This window comes from Lupinus angustifolius, chromosome LG03 (genome assembly GCF_001865875.1).
Source record: "Lupinus angustifolius cultivar Tanjil chromosome LG03, LupAngTanjil_v1.0, whole genome shotgun sequence".
Classification (NCBI taxonomy): domain Eukaryota; kingdom Viridiplantae; phylum Streptophyta; class Magnoliopsida; order Fabales; family Fabaceae; genus Lupinus; species Lupinus angustifolius.
In genome coordinates this window covers 27,308,377-27,329,240 of record NC_032011.1, presented here as the reverse complement: position 1 = coordinate 27,329,240, position 20,864 = coordinate 27,308,377, and the positions used below count along the sequence as shown (strand labels likewise).

At 31.8% G+C, this 20,864-nt stretch overlaps 2 protein-coding genes and 1 long non-coding RNA gene across 3 annotated transcripts; 1 reads left to right on the top strand and 2 right to left on the bottom strand.

Moving 5' to 3' along the window:
* Positions 567-2,275, bottom strand: LOC109344288. The gene is made up of 2 exons (XM_019582995.1): positions 1,858-2,275; positions 567-942 (listed from the first exon to the last, which is right to left on the bottom strand). Exons 1-2 carry the CDS (start codon positions 2,178-2,180, stop codon positions 816-818), a joined length of 450 nt encoding a protein of 149 aa, XP_019438540.1. The 5' UTR covers positions 2,181-2,275; the 3' UTR covers positions 567-815.
* On the top strand, positions 14,386-15,846 carry LOC109344286 (protein DOWNSTREAM OF FLC-like). The gene is made up of 2 exons (XM_019582994.1): positions 14,386-14,630; positions 15,310-15,846. Exons 1-2 carry the CDS (start codon positions 14,474-14,476, stop codon positions 15,639-15,641), a joined length of 489 nt encoding a protein of 162 aa, XP_019438539.1. The 5' UTR covers positions 14,386-14,473; the 3' UTR covers positions 15,642-15,846.
* Positions 14,638-15,312, bottom strand: LOC109344287. The gene is made up of 3 exons (XR_002107307.1): positions 15,055-15,312; positions 14,899-14,966; positions 14,638-14,740 (listed from the first exon to the last, which is right to left on the bottom strand). It is a non-coding gene; the product is annotated as an uncharacterized LOC109344287 (long non-coding RNA).

Here is a 20,864-nt window from a genome sequence, read left to right as displayed (position 1 = left end):
TGATGCCAAAGAATAGGGACATGTCACATGAACACAGTATTCCCCGCTACTAGCAAACAGGAATAGGACACGAATTATAGAGTGTGTTTGATTTTCTTTGATTGTGGTCAATCTACCTAAATCATATCATTCTAATATTTTCATTAACTAATCAAATATGATAATACATTAAGTGACACGCTATTGCAATCTGACTTATGATTTTTTCCTTGTCGATGTTTACCTATGATCATGAACAATGACGGATCTAGAATCCAAGGGCAGGGTGGAAGCTGTTATGAATAGTCCAAAATGTATATTAATTAAATGACAGGAATGCAATTTAATATACTTATAGGGCCAAAATATTAGCTATGACAAATATTTATGAGTATAATATTAATACACTGACTATTATAAATAATTATCTATCATCAGTGTATCATTCACCCTTAATTTGGATTTTTTTTTTTTTTTTGAAAAAGTCAAACATAATTGAAAATGAATGGTAGATAATACAATAATAGTGTAAAAAAACTCTTACACTGTCAGTGTATACATATTTTTCTCAGTATTTATATCAGGTAAATTACCACAAACACGTTACTTCAAAAATAGTTGCCCATCTACAATCATAGAAGACATTTACCAATACCCACTATCCAAAAAACTGCTCAAGATGAAAATTACAGAACTATATAGCAAAATAAAAAGATCCCAGAGTGGAAAAAAGTGGGCGAGGTAGTAGTAACATTTGATAATTAAGTTATGAAAGGTCATGTGATCTAGGCATAATAAGTAGAGGATAGGAATAGACCCTTGTTGTGTTTCTATGATCACAAAGCAATCATGGTTTCACCTTTGGTGACTCGTTTCTTTGATGCCACATAACACTTATCTTTTCTCTCATCCTGGTTCATCTGCTTTTGACGGCACTCTAGACTGCAAAAACCATTATGACCTCTGCAATTTTTCATTTTTAACAATTCCAATTAATACAAACACTTCAGATTTATAATATAATGAACAAAATTTTCTTGCATAACTTTATTAGCTTATTATGCTCAAGATAGATGCAATTTTTAACTCTTAAGTTTCTAATTTTTTAAAAATATTGATCTAGAAGAAGACAAATATCCATCTAGTTTCTCAAATTATAAACGATGATTTTGTATGAGACTAAATTGGTCAAATCAATTTCATGGTGAAAAATGTTATATTTTCTTATTATTTCGAAGTTACAAATTATTTTACTTATACCAAAGTGAGATAAATACATGTCATCTTCTAATAAATAAAAAATAAGACATGCCACGGAAAATTTATACACCAAAATAATTTTGGGGTATAACATTATATTTCTATAAAATGCTATCTTAAAATAGATTTCAAACATAAGAAAGGAAGGTGGCACAAAAACAAAGTTACCCAACATGTTATTATTCTAAAAAAGAATCAATGTAATTTAGAGATAAATTTTTTTTTAAATAGAATACAGAAATACATAGAAGTTGTTATCTTAAATATTATGCAAAGAAAGTGTTATAATAGTAATACGGTACAATAATTATACCGGTCAAAATCGATCAAAATCAGTTATATTGGTTGGGTTCCAATTGAACTGTACCGATCATAGTATCCGATTTTTATTTAAAATAAACTTTTTAATGAAAATAAATTTTTTATTGATTTTTCAAAACATTAATATTAATATATTATATATGTATATCTAACTTTACCATTAATTAGTGAACCACCGATCGAACGGCTATATCACTATATTATATCATTACTCTGACTAGTTTAAAGATCGGCATGATATTGATAACCCTCAACTAACCTGACAAAAATGGGAAAGTGAGTAGAGTAGAGTAGTACCTATACATGTAGATGTCACGGTCGTGTACCAAACATCGTTTGCAAAAAGAACAAGTGGTTAAGAAGTCAGTGATTGGTTCCAAATCTGAAAAGTTCCTTCTATGGTTCCTGGCCGAAACTGTGGCTAATAAAACCTGGCTCTGATCTAAACCTAACCCATTGAACCCACCAGTTACTGGTTCAGCTCCTTCCGGTTCAGCCCGGTTCAAGTTGGGTTTGTTGTTAGGATCAACATCCTTAGTAGACATGTTGAGATCAAAGGTTATCTCTGACATGCTTGTTGTTCTCTTCATTGGAGCACGACCTCTCTTCCCTAATAACATATTCTTGTGTTATTTCAATAGGGTACCGTAGGTTGTTATTTTTGTGGAGATTGAAGAAGAGTGTAATGAAGAGGTGTGGGTGATGGAGAAAATTATGAAGCTTATGAGAGATAGATAAATAAATAAAATCAAGAGAGTGCAACATTGAGGGGTGAATCTGAGCCGTTGATTCTGAAATAAGAGTGATTTCGTCATTAACGAGAACTGAGATCTCACGTCACCCCATCTGTGTTTTTTTATTTCTTAATTCAGTTAAAGGTTTCTCCATAAATATAATTTCTGTGTATAAAAGCTTATTTAACTTAATCAAATGGAAAATTTTCAGATTCAAAATAATTCAACAACTCATTTAGAAAAGATTGAACTTTTCAGTCTGATTCTCACAACATAAGTATAACTTAATTCCTTACTAAAATTTTCAGATTTTTTTGGATCAAAACATTATATATCAGTAAGAAGTGTATAATATTAAAAGTGATGGTAACAAAATCTTTCTACATAAATGTTTGAAGTTTTCCATTTTATAAATCGGTATAGATTTAGTTTTATCTCATCTTTTAGACATACATTTGGACACTAATAAAAAATGTAAAATAGTATATGACGCACATGAAATGTTATTTTATATCTCAAGTTTAAATTTCTTTGTATAATTCATACTATATGTTATTTATGAACTGATTTGTATTATATTTATTTTTACTAAAAAATAAATTCTTATTCTTATTTTCTTATTTCTCAACTAAATAAAGTAATATAAAATTCAAATTTTAAATGTATAAGTAATTTAGTTAAATACACTTATGTCAATTATAATTGACATTATTATTGTTGGTATTTTTTGGTTGATTTTGGTAATCTATGTATAAACGATGCATATTATAAAATTAAAAGCATCTTGATTTGAGTGCGAACTGGAATGATAACTTGGGATAGTTTTGCTCTTCCAAAAAGGAAAGTCACTTTGGGTGAGTCTCATTGGCAAGTAGGCCTCACAAATGTAGGCATAGATGTATGAAAGATTGGAATCTATTTGTACTTGGCAAGTCCACACCTTTCAAATGTCAGGTCTGCTCTTCTTTTGTTGGAGAATTCTAATTCAATAAATATTTTTTTAACCAATTATAAATCATAATACATAGAGTAACACAATATTATGGCCTTAATTTTAGATTATTTATTCATAAAATTGTATTTAAAAAATATTGTTATATATTCGGATATAAGATTTTTTCTCTATATTTTTATATTATATCTATACTAATAGATAATGGGAAAACTTATCTTAACTATCCATGTGGAGTAATTTTCAATACCCCATATTATCATTCCTAATAACTTTACCTTTATTCCAAAATTTATCTTTCAATTTAATTTTAATCCCAATTTTCTCTCTTTACTCTAGGATTGAAATTTATTTTCTTCTCTCTAATTTCTCTATGACGTTACACTTCATTTTTATCTAATTATCATTTTCAAACTACAATATCTTTTATTCTATTTTCTTCCTTTTTCTCTACTAATAATACAATCTCTATTGTTAAGCCGATGATCCACATAAGAAGAGAATCCAAGGGATATAGACAAATAATGAATGGAAAACAACAACAACCACGTGTTCATTTTCTATCCTCTATATTTTACCTTCACTATTCATGAAGTTGGAATGTTAATTTATTATTTTTACTTCACTATTATTAAATCTATATTGTGTTTCTATTGAGTTTTTCTAATATGGCTAAATCCACTTTCATTCATCTCCATTAATTCATCACCACTCCTTCATTCTTTTCCATTAGTTAATCAATTTTTTCCTTAGCCCATGAAAATGAATCATCACTATCTGAACATATTTGTCATGGTTGCAGACTTGAAGCATGAAGTGAAGACTTTCAAGATATATTGTATCATGTAAATAATAGTGTATGTGAAAATGTGAGATTATATGATTGGGTTAGTTCTAACTCTAGTGATTGGCTTCTAAGAATAAAAGGGTTAGTTGAGGTTAGATAGTTTTTGTTAGGGTGATTAGTTTTTCCATTTTTTATATAAATGATTCAATGTAATTTTGTATTTCATCAATTCAATTTTTAATTCATTCATTCAATGAATGAAATTCATATCTTGTTTCCACTCTTGATTCTTAATATAGTATCAGTGCAATAATTATTCTTTGATAGCTTCCGCTTATTCCTTCTATCATTCCAAGATTCAATGTTCATCATCATTATCATTAATGGTTTATTTTCTGTCTTGCTAAAGATAAGAGAAATTGGTGGCAATTCTAGTTTCAAGTGGTTACTATGAGTGCCTTCTTTGCAACTTGTCTATGGTTTGGGAGCACTGCTTATTTCTGCATCAATCTTGCTAATGGCCAAGTCCAGGAAGAATGTGTAGATTGATTCAGTCATGGCAGAAACATAATTTCAAGGATAACCATGATTAATTCATATGTAGAAAATGGGTGCTTGTTTGAAGCACTTGGTGTGATAAGTACTTATCAGTGTATATGGAGGAGGTGCTATATGGAGGGCAAACACAATGCAAGTTTTCTTTGTTCATGCAAGAACCAAAGAACCATTCAAACTCAATTCCAAGACCGCATAAACAACTTTCCAGAGAGTTCAATTTTAGCTCTACTTTGGCTGGTTGATGTGGCTTCGGTTTACTGCTTTAGAATTGGGTCAAGTTGGAATCTTCAATTAGACAAAGAAATCGTGGGTTCTTGATTCATGATTTGTGCTTTAATATAACTATAGGAGGTTATTAGATGCAAATGGTATGCGCATATGAAGGGAGTTCTTAAAAGATAATAATCTTGTATATTTGAGGTGTTATTTTGCTGTAACAACATAGGTTGCATATGTTCAAAGAGTTCACAACATCAAGAAAGATGGGCTATGGGAGGTATCCCAGTGTCATTGTGCTTCTACCTACTAGGGAGTTGGCCAAACAGGTGCATGCTGATTTTGAAGTTTATGGTGTGGCTCCTAGGATTATTGGAGATGTTGAATGACAATCTTTATTCTTCATTCAATAGTTCATGCAAAAAATTTCATTTGGCTGATGGGTTCTCAAATATATGTTTTGTCCTAAAATCAAGACAGTATATCTTGACATGAAAGTTAGGGAGAGAACTTTCTATCACATGGATTTTCATATGGAGAGTTCTAAATCTTTTAGTAAATCTTCAGAAGGAATGAAGCATTTGCCAATAATTCTGATATGTTGAAGCCTACTTCAAATGCTTTAGTTAATGAGATCCAATGCAATTTCTCATTCTTATATTCTAATGGTTCTTATGTTCTACATTGTCATGGCAATACTTATCACCAATTGCCTATGGTTTATGAACAAAGAGAATGTTGTTCAGTTTATTGCTCCATGTACCCTACCACCAATTACATTCATTTCATTCATACTTTATTTCTTACCCCTCTCGCACACACAACTTCATTATAGTGTGTTTTCACTTCATTGAAGCATCTCATTAAGATTAAGATTCTGATCCGTTATGTCTCTCTTTCATCATCAATGGTTGGTTCATTTTTGTCCATGATGGTTAAGCTCAGATATAACTTCTTTCATGGATGGTTAAGCATTGGACGAGTAGCTTCTGTCCATAGTGGTTAAGCAAAGATATAGCTTCTGCTATGAATGGTTAAGCGTTTGATGATATAGCTTCTGTCATGGGTGGTTAAGCGTTGTTACTGCTTCAAATCAATTCCAAGCTGGGAGTTCAGAATTTTCACTCTCCAGCTTGAGGGGCTGTTGAAATATATTGTATCATATAAATAATAGTGTATGTGAATATGTGAGATTATATGATTGAGTTAGTTCTAACTCTAGTGATTGGCTTCTAAGAATAAAAGGGTGAGTTGAGGTTAGTTAGTTTTTGTTAGGGTGATTAGTTTTTTCATTCTTTATATAAAGGATTCAATGTAATTTTGTATTTCATCAATTCAATTTTTAATTCATTCATTCAATAAATGAAATTCATATCTTGTTTCTGCTCTTAATTCTTAATACTTAGTGACAAGGATGTTATTATGATAAATGTTAGTAATCTTTCCTTTATATTGTATTTGTTTTGCTATTGGTTTTATATTTTGATTTTTTTACTATTTTAAACATGATTGTGAGGTTATTTTTTATTATTGCCTTTATTATTTAGTATAGTAAGTGTATAAATTATTGTAATCATATGAATATAAGGTATTCAAATATAGATTATAATCAAACTTTATCATTCCAAATGTTTATAACATGTAAAAAGCGAACACACAATATCAAACATTCAGAATGCGGATTGACAAGCACGAGAGTCACCCTAATCATAAATTTCACTTACAAAAATAATTATGAGTAACTCAATTATTTTAATGCTTAATAAAAAAATAATTACACCAATTGAATAAATTCAACTGCAGATTACAATATCTAAGACAACTTACTATATTTAATATTTATAGCATGTAGACTACACATTACAAATGATAGAAAAATGGGTTTACAGGCACGGTAGTGTTTGTCAACACGCTATATATAAAGGCAAAACATGATCGAACTATTATCATTCACTAATTTCCAATTTCCTATTTTGCCTTAACATATTTAGTTTCAACTAAAAGCTATTCTTGATTGTGGGCTATCATTGAGAAATGAGAATCCGTGTTATAAAAAGATTTCTTGCGATTCTTTCTAGTATGGAATGAGTAAGCAACTACCATTAATACAATAATCATATATCTTACCTTAAGTTGGACAATATAATACATACAAAAATGATAACATAAATTACACCCATTATAAAAAATATTTTGATTCTCTAAAATAAAATATATAGAAATTGAATATCTAACATCATAAAATAAAATTGTGGGTCGACAAGTATACATGTCAACACACTAGTTAATTATAATTTCAAAATAATAAGATTGTTACTGGATTAAGTTTGACTTTTTTTAATTTTTAATTGAGCACAAATAATTTTTGCTTTACACCAATCTAATTTTTAGGGTTAAACAAATATTTCCTCATATCCTTTTTATATTATCATTTTATGTTTTTACTTCCACGCTTTTTATATAACTTTATCCAAATTTTTATCACTCTCTATATATGAAATATGAGTATATAACCAAAATTTGGTTAATGAAACCAAATGTTAATATTATAATTTCTAAATCTTCTCCCTCCTTGACATGAGATATGAATATATAATTATATTTCAAAAAGGTTGCTTGTTATATCTTCACAAAGACATGTGTACAAATGCTAATAATCATATAAAGTTGACGCATGAGCACCTTTATGATCCCTTCATACATTTTTTTCCATAACAAAAATAAAATATAGATGGATTCAATTAAAACCAAGAGTTGTGTTCCATCAATAAAAAGTTCAAGGCTTGTGACAGCGGTGAGACTACTAAAGAGACAGTGGGAAAAAAGTAAAAAACAATTCTCCCTCAACTCAAAGCGCACAACAATTATTTAACGTATTATCATATAATGACATGACAAATAATGTCTTAGAAGATTATGATGTAACACACATCATTATTATTATAGAGAATAAAATATATGTACCAATTGTGTACAAGTTTTATACACTATCAGTGTTTCATCGACCATTCATATTTAATTATTATTGGCTATTTAGAAAAAGAAATTCAAATAAATGACAAATAACATAGTAATTATGTATAAATCTTTATATGAATGATGTATAAATATTAAATGAAAGAAGGAGAGAGAAATGGAAAGGTAAAGTAAGTTATAGTGGGAAGTTACACAAGGCATTAGCTATAGAATATGATTGTGAACGTAAGCTAATTTTGTGATAATAATAAAGTAATAAAATGCATTGAAGGGTGTGTTTGGAGCACAGCCAACATCCCTATAAGTGCCCCACACTTGCTGACCTCGTCTGTTTGATTTAGATAGCTAGCCAGTATCTCCATATTGCACCAATTATTTTGGCCAGGCCACCCATTTTTTAGTTTTATTTTTGGATGGGTAAAACCTATATCTACCTTTTCCGCCATAAAATAACATGGTATCATCAACAATTTGGTTTCAATCTATTCCAACATGTTAGTCTAATGAGAGAAGGTTTCATTAGGTTAAAGATCAAAAGGTAAATGATTTAATTTTTCAGAATAACGTATGTTGAGAGATCTTCATTTATGAGTTATAATATTTTTTCATGGGCTAAGTGAAAGAAGCATATAAGTGGATTTCACGCCACATCTTGACCCAAAACCTTAAAGTATTAGGTTTATGGGTCTATCAACTTATATGCTCTTTAACTCATCAATTTTTGCTTAATGTAGGACATCTTCATTCACACTTGGAATACCCAACATCTCCCTCTCAAGTGTGAATTCTCCTTTGAGTATTGGATACACCAGAGCTCTCTATCTACTTGCACCACCGTTGGTTTATCCTTTTGTCAACGGAACACGCCGCCTTGACCTCTCGTCATTAAGACTTTCGACAAAAAGATCCCTCATGGATCTACCGACCACTTGTCGCTTCAATACTGCGTTGAGCTGTCGAACCATCGGCTCTGATACCACTTGTTGGGAGATCTTCTTCCATGAGCTACAACATTCCTCCATTGGCTAAGTGAAAAAAACATATAAGTGAGTTTAACACCACATCTTGACCCAAAACCTTAAGGCATTAGGTTTATGGGTCCACTACTTATATGATATTTAACTCATCAATTTTTACTCAATGTATAACTTCTTCATTCACATTTGGAATACCCAACAACTATATATATATATATATATAGATGCAACGGAAATGAATTAATTTTATGGCAAGAATGAAAAAATATTATTAAAAGGGCCTAAAAAATTGGTTTCAATTTTTAGTTCTTCTGTTAGATTAGCGGCTTGGGTCATGAGATGGTTAAAAGCCTTGGTTGCCATAACAAAAAGGAGGGGTGGGAGTGGAAATATGGATGGTGGAGAAAGCAAGTCTTTTGATGATTAATTTAGTATTATTAATAAAAAAAATTATTTATCGAGAGAAACAAAAGACTATATCTACCTTGTAATATGGTGGATATGTGTATTAGTATGTTTGATATTTTCAAAACTTCATAGGTTGAAATTAGTTTTAAGTTCAGGATAGTAGTTTGAGAAAGAATAAAAAATTTGGTCAAATTATCTATTTATATAAATAAGAGTAAATTATACTGATATCATCTGAGTTTTAGTGAAATTACACATATTACTCTTTACTTTTCTGTACATATGCAAACCCCTTATTTTTTATACTTTCATTACACTCACCACCTCTGGATGAAAAAATAAGTGTAATCTTTTGAACAAAAAATGTGATAAATGCAATTAAGTTAAACACAACATGATATATTGTCGAGACAAGTCAAAATAATATATGAGTCGTTACCTCATTATTATTTTTTGTTCGTTATGATATAATATAAGAGCGATTTAAACGATATATCTTTAGATCTATTGATTTATATATTATTTTGCATTCGTTTAAATTAATTGCATTTATCACATTTTTTATTTAAAAGATCATACTTATTTTTCAGACATGATTGATCAGTATAATAAAAGTATAAAAGTTAGGAGAGTTTGTATATGTGTAAAAAAATAAGAAGTAATTTATATAATTTCATTAAAACTTAGGGGTCTCGTCATAATTAACTCTATAAATAGCTATTAATTTTGCTCTGTTTATTGTCTATTTTCACACCGTAATGGAAGAAACAACTGCATTAGATCAGGCCAGTAGAACCCAAAATTTAAATATCACCACTTCTAACAAAAATTGATACAAAATAGTACATTTGAAGAGAAATAGACGTCAAAGACTCTTGAAAATGACATTTATTTTATATAAATATAAATGATAATTCCTTTTTGTTGTTGAAAGAACACTCATCAAGATTACTTTGCTGAAAAATGTCATAATCCCTAAGAGATGATTTGCACAATTACATTATGTGCTTTTTTTAACAAGAGGGTTAGAGGGCAAATGCACAACAAAAGAAGAAAACACATTCAAACAAAAAATAAGACCGGGTATGAAAGCCACATGTATTCCTGTTAAGTTTAATGTTTATGTGTTATTAGTGTAATTTTTTCCCATTTGTGTTTTTTATTTAAGAGTCAATTATAACTAACACATAAATGATACCTATTAATATAAATATTCTTACACTGTAGTACACAAATATTAAATTTATTTCACCTAGCTATTAGTATAGAAGTTCCATCAAAGGTGAGAGACTTTATGGAAACAAAAATTTAAGAAAAACTTCAATTAACTCTGTAGGTGGAGGAATGGGTCTAATGTTGTTCATTATCTCATGGGAGCACCGTATATGGTACTAGCTATTCCAACTTTCCCATTCAATGAGAAGTTTTACAAATATCATGCTTTAGTGCATAATGGGTCTTTTACTTGGAACCATGTGTTCTGGGAGGCTAATGTTTCTGCTAAACATGGCACTTAATTGTTGGATTATCTTTAATGTTTCGCCATCTTTTGTTTCTTGCGGTCTCTATGAAGCACAGATTCATCAAACACCCTCACGTGTCGATGTCCGATACGTATCCGACACGGATATGCTTAGATTCGTGAAGGATACGTATCCATAGAGTATCCAAAAATTAAAAAATAAAATAAAAGAAATAAATATTAAAACACGTATCCAATTCGTTTTCAATAAAATATAGGATATATGGATTCGTTTTCAGTAAAATATAGGATATATAGATTCGTTTCCAATAAAACAAGATAAGATAGATTTGTTTCCAATAAAACATGATAAAATAGATTCGTTTCTAATAAAACATGATAAGATAGATTCGTTTTCATTAAAATAAGATAATATATATTTGTTATGGAGGGCAATGATTTTAGGATAGATTCGTTTTCATTAAAATAGGATAAAATAGATTTGTTATGGAGGGCATGATTTTAAATTTCCATTATATTTTTTACTTTGGATATTTTGATTTACACTTATAATTTTATCATATTTATATGTTTTTATTATTTTATACGCGTATCCCTGAACGTATCGTATCCTATATTTTGGAAAAAATGCGCATCGACGTATCGGATATGTATCGTACCCGACACACGTATCAGTATCTGTGCTTCATAGCTTGCGGTTGCTCTCTGGTGGGGAGGGGCACCTTCTATTATATATAGAAATGCAATTATTATTATTTTAGGTTTTTAGTCTCTTCAAGTCATAAAAAAATAAAAGAAACTCTCTAGAAATGTAATTCTTCCTGTTAGACTCGTTAATCGATTAATATTCGATAATTAATTAACCATATTCTATAATCAATTAACTAAACTGTTTGTATAGTTAGAATACTTTCCATTTTTAAAAGTTTAAGTAGTTGGCTTGTAGCTATAAATAGCAAACGTATTATTTCAATAATACGACTCATAAAATTCTTCATTCTATTATTCTCTCTTTGTAATATCCTTTTTCTTCCTCAATCAAAGCAATATACACATACTTACATACTTCTCTTTTCTACATTTATCTTCATTCATTTTCATTCTCCATTCTTCATTCTTTATTCTTTCTTATAAGTTCAACAAACTCCATCCCTAGTCCTACCTAAAGATGATATTTTACCAAAGAAGAGAATCAAAATCTTAACATTTTCATCTCCTGAAATGATGATACTGTAATAGAGTAACATTTTTTACAGTTTCACATTTGCACACAATTTAATTTCTTATACAATTGTTTGCTCTACTTTTATCCATAGTTAGTTTGTTATGCAATTTAACTTTTTCCATAGTTATCTGTTGCTTGTTGACAATTCAAGCATGTTACCAACAAGATTTTGATTTAATGGTTTTTCAAAAGTATACCCATGTATCATATAAAATCAAAGATTTATCTTCGATTTTTGAGCATGACACTTAGAAAGATACGTAGGGACAAACCCATTGCAGACCCAATGATTAATTAGACTCTTCCAGTCCATTAGGCCCATCCATAGACGGATAATTGGGCTTTAGCTCAAGCTATTATTAGGTTTTTTTAGTAATGGTTGAAAAGAAAGGTACTGACGGAAATTATCGGATTTTGCATGAGACGAGTTTTTTAAACATTGTATGGAAGCTTTTTTTAGAATAATCGTACTGTGGCAGCTTATTTATCATGTATATGAACTAACAGCATATATACATGTATATATATATTTAATATTAAGAGTTGACCTCATATTTTCATAAAAAAACTTTTATATAAGCGAACAGATCTTTATGAAGTACGTTCAATACACAAGAAATTAAAAAGTGTCCAAAATATTTGCTGAATTGTTGAAATTTGAAAAGTATTAAACAATGTATTTTGTCAACACCTTTCTCTATGCAGATTGTCATTTGAAACAGTAACAATTGTTTCCCTATAAAAATAAAAATAGAGTACAATTACATTGATACCCTGAGTTTTAGTGAAATTATACAAATTATCCCTTATTTTTTTACACATACACAAACCTCTTCTATTTTTTATACTTTCATTATATTGACCACCCTTGCATAAGAAATAAGTGTAATCTTTTTAACGAAAAATGTGATAAATGCAATTAAGTTAAACAAAACATGATATATTGTGAAGACAAGTCCAAATAATATATGAGTCAATATTTTGTTATTATTTTTGGTTCGTTACACTATATTATAAGAGCGATTTAAACGATATTTCTTTAGAAACGTTGATGCATTATGTAACCAAAAATAATAAAGATACATTGATTTGTATATTATTTGGACTTGTCTACACAATATATCATGTTTTGTTTAACTTAATTGCATTTATCCCATTTTTTGTTTAAAATATTATACTTATTTTTTCTTATGCATGAGTGATCAGTGTAACGAAAATATAAAAACTAGGGAATGTTTGTGTAAGTGTAAAAAAGTGAAGGGGATTTTGTATAATTTCACTAAAATTAAGGGGTGCTAGTATAATTTCCTTAAAATAATATGAAACAGTAGGCAACTAGTAAAAAAAGTAAGTACATAATTTAGATCTTGGAGTGCCCAATGAACTCACTAACTCTTATTAAATCATAAAATATAAAACTTGTCTAAAGTAATGAAACTTTATCCCTGAAATCAACACATGCAAGTTGCAACTAGTGTGAATGAAGAAGTTTGATAAAAGAATACTCAATTGTCCCTAAGGGAATGGCAAAAGGGGCAAAATTTTCGGCGAGTCACACGGCATGGATAGGTACAATCACGTTTAGTACAGAAGAGAACAAGTTGTGTATTAATTTCATATGCATGGAACTAAGGTGTCACATGGCACCACCGACAACGCCAGCTTCATACATTTACTAACCACCGCCATTGCCTTTTTTCCTCAACACTCCCTCTCTTCTCACTTTCTCTACACCTCCTCCTTCTCACTTCCACGTACCACATCAAGCAAATAAAAACTTATCATAGTGACGCGGCATATCATGATTGGGGAGGTACATTCCTTTACGATGCACTTCAACACATGTGAAGATAGATACATCTTTCTCTCTCACTTTATTCCATATGCACCAGTAGTTTAATTATTAGACATAGTAATTAAATCGGTCAAAGATTTAATATTATTTAAACTACATCATATTAACCAAAATCGGCTTACATATGTAAATTTTCATAACTTCAAAATAATACATAATGGCTGGAACTTTGTAATTATATTTATGGCGAACAATACGTGATTAAAATAAAAAATAAAAATATTTTGTTTCTTGTAAATAAAAAATTGATAGGAAAATTTAATAAGAGATATTAATATTTTGAAAACCGATTTGGATATTAAACTGGAAGAAATCTCATATTAAAACCATCCGGCTTGACCAATTAATTTTATAATAATTAATATTTTTTATTTATAACATATTAACATATCTTCTTTTTTCTGGACCAGAATAAAATAAAATATTAGAATAATATTTTATTTTTTTAATTTTTCCATCCAGTATACTTTTGGGTTAATTCAATTTCACAGGATAGAAATTTCCTCAATTAAAAGCCATTCAACACTCGAACCACCTTAATAATTACATTTATTATATTAAATATAGCATCTTAATAATTGAACCATCACTCGAACCACCTTAACCGGATTATATTAATTAAACTGGTTTATTTTTCTCAAAACATTATTCCTCAACCTTATATTGAATGAACCCCTCGTTTTCAATTTCATTTGTCTTCAACCTCTTCATATTTTTGTCATTGTGACTAAGACATCTGACTATGGCTTCAAGAATAGGTTTGGTGTTGTTTATGTGTGTGCTTCCGGCGATGGTTGCAGCCATCCGCCCTGAGAAGAACCCTTTCTCTGTCAAGGGTCGTGTCTTCTGTGATCCTTGCCGTGCTACTTTTGAGACCTCAGCCACCACCTACATCGCTGGTATCTCTTAAATCCCACTCTTGTTTCCATTTCAAACTTCTGAACTTTTCATTCATCTGTTACTTTAGTACTTTGCTTATATAAATCTCATTCCCTTACTCTTAAAGATCCTTATTTTCACTGATAAGGAGTTGATCTATTAGTGTAAGGCCCTTCTAGATTTCTAGGATGACCAAAAGAGTCAATGATTCAATTATTGGGAGGACAGTCACACAGTCTAAAAGAGATTAGTTACTTACCATAAGATGAGGGATACGTTTAATTGCACAAAAAACATCTATATTTTCAGTTCAAATTTTATTACTATTTGAGTTGTCCCTTCATAAAAAATATAGACTTTGGCCTGTTACAAATACAAACTAGAAGCAAAGTAATCTACCATCCATATTGGCGAGGATCTGAACCTGTAGGTATTAGGCTTCACTTTTTTTTGCTTCTACTTTGTATTTGTAAATCTAGAATGTGAGAATGAGTTGATGTTTAGTGATCAAGTGGTCACAGGATCAGATCCAGTATCAGCCTCTCGTCTTATGAGATAAGATATAAGATAAGATAGCGTACATCTATCCTCCTGCAAAATGGGAACTCGAGCCGCATTTTGTATAAGTAAATCACAACAGAAAAACATTTGTGTGGTAAGTGTTGTGAGACATTTATTAATAACTACTGATTGTGGCAGGTGCGGAGGTTATTGTGCAATGCAATGACAGGGTGACAAATGAAGTAGTGTACACAAAGAAAGGGATTACTGACTCAACAGGAACATATACAATAGATGTGAATGAAGATCACAAGGACCAAGTGTGTGATGCCAAACTTGTAAACAGTAACCATCCTACTTGTAATGAAGTCACACCAGGTCGTGACCAAGCTCGAGTTATTCTTACTGGCTACAATGGCATTGCTTCCATGAATAGGCTTGTCAATGCTATGGGTTACATGACAAATGAGGTTCAATCTGGTTGTGCTGATGTTCTCAGGCAATACCAGGAGTTTGATGAGGATAATTAATTCAATATTGGAATATGAGTTATATGTTAATGGACCATGTTAAATTTGACATTGGTTATGTTTGTTTAATTAAGTAATTAGCATATCAATATTTGGATTTGATTTCCTGATTATGTATGTTTAATTTACATTGATGGAGTGTGTTATCTTAACATTTCCTGTTTATGGTTATATGACTTATATGTTAAATTATTTGTTACATCAACATCATTAGAGAATGCAGTCTATTAATATTTGGTGTCTCTATAATAAACAATATTGTTTTATAAGATTTATATCTCACTGGTTCTCCCTGGATTTTGACATTGGTGAAAATGAGTAGAGTCGATTATTAGCTCGACTCGTTAACGATTTACTCAAGTCGAGTTTCAAATTTAGTTCAATATAAATTATTTTTTAGCTTAATCAAAGTTTATGAACTTTTAAGCAGATTAACAAACTTAAATTTATAATGTTGGTCAGCATATAATTATTAAATATGTTAGTTAATATTATGATTTTAAAATTTTAATATAAACTGAGTTATAAGTCCAACTAATGATTCATTTGCCCAACCAATAACTCATTGCCCCCGTATCAGGAGGAATCAATAACCGGTTATCTATGCAACATAATTGTAGAAAATACAAAGTCAGTACATCCATTATAATGATCGTTAGATATTAAATGATAGTTTAGTTAGTAATTTACTGTTTTCTTATCGCATTTTTTTGGACATTTTAATCTCCCAATAATAATATCAAGAAATTTCTTAGTAGTGATTACTTTGTCCAAATTGATCATACTCTAAGAGAAGCTAATGAAGTTGCAGACTACCTTGCTCAGAAGGGAGCTCGAGGAACCTCGGGGTTCTGGCTAGCATCGCTTGCAGGGAGTGTCCCACTGCTAATGGGCAGATTCTTCTAGATCAATTCATTTGCACATTTAGTTCTTTCTGTTTCTGTTGTATTTTTTAGTTTCCTTCTGTAATAAAAAAGTGTTGGAAAATTCAGAACCAATTTCCATCCCCTGTGTGATGCAAAATGAGCACTTGTGGAAGCGGCAAATAGATAAAGAAAATAGAGAATAGTAGAAGAATAACACCAAGAATTTTAACGTGGAAAAACCTCCTCAAAGTGAGAAAGAAACAACCACGAGACCTAGTCCAGAAAATATCTCCACTATAGAAAGTAGGATTACAATATTTGACTCTCTCTTACAAAGAGGATAACACTCAATCTCACCCAAAAAGGATGGAAATACAAACTCTCTAGTATCTCACTAGGAATACAAATCTCACACTATGTGGATATAAATTATTTCACTTTCTCTCTATGTTGTTTTTCTCACTTGCTTGTTGTATCTCTTCCTCACAAGTCCCTTATATATATAATGAAGGGGAGGAATGCTCCATCATAAAGACATAGTGGAGAATTAATTGATGTCATACTATTCAAGACACTTTGAAAGTGCTACTCCAACTTTCTAAGTTAGACTTCATAATCTCAAGACTCAAGGAGTAATTCCAAGACCTTGGAATAACCATCATTGAATTATTCAATGGTTCATCTACTAAGATTCATTGGTCTTGCTTCCACATCAATTAGGAAGGGTTCCCAACAAATCTCCCCATTCCTGAATTAATTGATGGGTATCACCAGTCTTGCACCTATGCAACAGTCTATTAGCTTCTTGAGTGAAACTGTCTTGGTCATCATGTCAGACCAGTTATCATCTATATGAATTTTCTCTAGCTACAACTCACCATCCTCCAAAGCATTTCGTATCCAATGATAACGATAATCAATGTGCTTTGTCCGAGAATGAAATGTAGGATTCTTAGCTAGGTGAAGTGCACTTTGGTTATCACAGTGCAAAACATATCTATCTTGAACATGACCTAACTCATGCAAGATGTTTTTCATATATTTAATCTCCTTGCCAGCTTCAGATGTTGCAATATATTTTGCTTCAGTTGTTGATAATGCAACACATCTTTGTAACTTGCCAAGATACAGCTCCCCCTACAAAAGTAGTTAGATAACCTGATGTGGATTTTCTGGAATCTATATCTCCACCCATGTCAGCATTTGTGTATCCAACTAACATAGGATCTTCATTACCAAAGCATAAACATCGTTTGGTAGTTCCCCTCCGATATCTCAATATCCACTTTACTGCATTCTAATGCTCTTTGCCGTGATTGGACAAGAACCGACTCACAACTCCAACTGCATGGACAATATCTAGTCTTGTACAAATCATAGCATACATTAGGCTTCCTACCATAGAGGAATAAGGCATTATGCTCATTTCTTTCCTTTCTTCATCACTAGTTGGACATTGCATTGTTGTTAACTTGAAATGTCCAACAAGTGGAACACTAACAAGCTTTGCCTTATCCATGTTGAATCTCTTGAGAACTTTCTCAATATACTTCTCCTGTGATAGGCATAACAACTTCTTGGAACGATCTCTGATTATCCTTATTCCAAGGATCTGTTTTACATGGCCCAAGTATTTCATAGCAAAAGACCTGCTTAAAGCATTATTCAAACCAACAATCGTGGTCTTCTCACGTTCAATGATTAACATATCATCAACATATAAGAGGAGGATAATAAAGTTTCCATCTTCATACCTTTTAATGAATACACAATGATCATCAATTGTCTTCTTGAAACTGTATTTGATCATGAAGGATTCAAACTTCTTGTACCACTGTCTCGGGGCTTGTTTCAGACAATATAAATTCTTATTCAGACAACACACTAAGTGTTCCTTGCCTGGTTCTTCATAACCTTATGGTTTCTCCCTATAGATTTCTTCTTTAATGTCTCAATGTAAGAAAGCTGTTTTGACATCAAGTTGTTCAACTTCTAAGTCTAGGCTAGCTGCTAGACCCAATGCTACTTTTATGGAGGAATACTTCACCACTGGTGAGAATATCTCATCAAAATCAACTCATTTCTTATGATTGCATCCTTTCACAACAATCCGAGCTTTGTACCTTGGTCTTGAGCTTCATTCTTCAACTTTAAGCCTATAAACCCATTTGTTTTTCAAGGCTTTTCTTCCTTTGGGCAACTCCACCAGATCATAAGTGTGGTTCTCATGTAAGGAGTTCATCTCATTTTCCATGGCTTTAATCCACTCTTCTTTATTAGATGTCTGCATAGCTTCTGAGAAGTCTCCAGGTTCACCATTATCTATCAATGTTATATAATCTTCTTCAGGATACTTTGAAGAAGGTATTCTGCCTCTTCCGGAGTGCATCAGTTCAACTTGCATCTGATGCTCTACTAGCTCAGGTTCTTGATGCATTTGTGTGTCTACCACCACTTCATCATGATCTAACTCTTCATTAATCTGGTCAAGTTCCGTATGAGCAGGATCTGCATGTTGGTCTATCTGTTTTGGATCTATATGATGATCAAGATCTGTCTGTTGAGGAATCTCTCCCACTGAATCAATGCGAACTTTGGACTTGCACTGGCTTTTCTTCTGAACATCTTTGATCATCTGATCCTCAAAGAACACAACATCTCTACTTCTCACAATTTTCTTGTTTTTCAGATCCCATAGTATGTACCCAAATTCATCTTTTGGAGACCCAAGGTAAATGCACTCCTTGGTCTTAATATCCAACTTCTTTCTCTCATCTTTTGGAATGTGAACGAAGGTTCAGCATCCAAATACTCTCAGGTGGTTGAAGGATGCCTTCTTATTGTACCATATTTCTTCTAGAATTTCTTCGTTCATAGGTCTTGAAGGTGTTCGATTTATGAGATCCATTGCAGTCTTCAATGCTTCACCCCAGAAAGACTTGGGGAGATTGACATCTTGCAACATGTATATGATCTTCTCTTCAATTGTGCGGTTCATCCTCACAGCTACTCCATTCAACTGAGGAGTCTTTGGCCGTGTCTTCTCCAGTCTGATACCAAAAGCCTTGCAATAGGCTTCAAATGGACCACGATACTCTCCACCATATTCTTCTTTCAGACACTTCAACTTCTTCCCAGTCTCACGTTCTACTAGTGCATGTAATTCTTTGAATGCTGATAGTACTTGATCTTTACTTTTCAACAAGTACACCCATACTCTTCTCGAGTGATCGTCTATGAATGTGACAAAGTAGTAGGCTCCTCCGAGAGATCTTTCAGATGATGCACAAACATCTGAATGCACCAATTCAAGTACTTCATCTCTCCGTGAGGGATTGTCTGTTTTCTGAAAATTGACTTTATGTTGTTTACCATAAAGACAATTAGTACATGAATCTAAAATTTGACCTTTTATACTTGGAAGGTGGTCTTTGGCGAGAATCTGAAGTGTCTTCTCACTCATGTGCCCCAATCGCCTATGCCAAAGATCTTTGGAGTCGGTAGCGATATTTGCTTCTCCAGAATAAATTTCTCCTTGCATAATGTACAAAGATCTTTCCTTTGAGCCTCTAGCAATAATGAGGTTGCTTTTTGCTAGTTTCTACTTTCCAGCACCAAATTGGCTTACAAAACCAACATCATCCAACTTACCCGTTGAGATAAGGTTGAGACACATATCTGGGACATGTCTCACCTCCTTCAGTATAAGCTTTCATCATGTGTCTGTTAGCAGCACAATATCACAAATTCCCGCAATTTTGCTAGTAACATGGTTTCCCATTTTCACAGTACCATAATCACCTTTCTTGTAGTTTGAGAAGAAACCTTCATATGGACTTACATGGAAAGAAGAACCGGAGTCAACGATCCAAGCACAATCACCATATGCAACATTTAGGTAATTGTCTTCTCCAATGAGGAGAACATCATCATCTACGGCGACGACTGTGGTAGGCTTGTGACCATTTTTCATTGGATCAACTAAATCTTCATGGACATTTCCAGCTTTCTGGTCTCTCTTTAAGGATCTACATTCAAATCTTTTATGTCCTTCTTTACTACAATAATAGCATGTTATTGACCTCATGTGAGATTGAGCGCGACCTCTGAATTTGCTTTTGCTTCTTCCACAAGATTCATTCCTCCTATGAGTTTCACTTCTTCCACGTTTGTCTACAATATTTGCTTCAGAGTGGAAGGATCTACTCCATTCTTTCCTTCTGGATTCTTCATTCAACAGACTGCCTGAAATAGTGTCCATTGAGACCTTCCCATCAGGGACTGAGTTGCTGAGCGTGACCACCAATGTATCCCAGCTTTCAGGCAACGAACTCAGTAGCAGATGTAAGTATCAGAG

What these genes read in the sequence shown, in the direction of transcription:
- LOC109344286 (XM_019582994.1), top strand. Translation starts at nt 14,474, where the DNA reads ATGGCTTCAAGAATAGGTTTGGTGTTGTTTATGTGTGTGCTTCCGGCG. An exon ending in AGCCACCACCTACATCGCTG is followed by an intron (nt 14,631 to 15,309) that starts GTATCTCTTAAA and finishes TGATTGTGGCAG; the next exon opens with GTGCGGAGGTTATTGTGCAA.
- LOC109344288 (XM_019582995.1), bottom strand. Translation starts at nt 2,180, where the DNA reads ATGTTATTAGGGAAGAGAGGTCGTGCTCCAATGAAGAGAACAACAAGC. An exon ending in CGTGACATCTACATGTATAG is followed by an intron (nt 943 to 1,857) that starts GTACTACTCTAC and finishes GAAAAATTGCAG; the next exon opens with AGGTCATAATGGTTTTTGCA.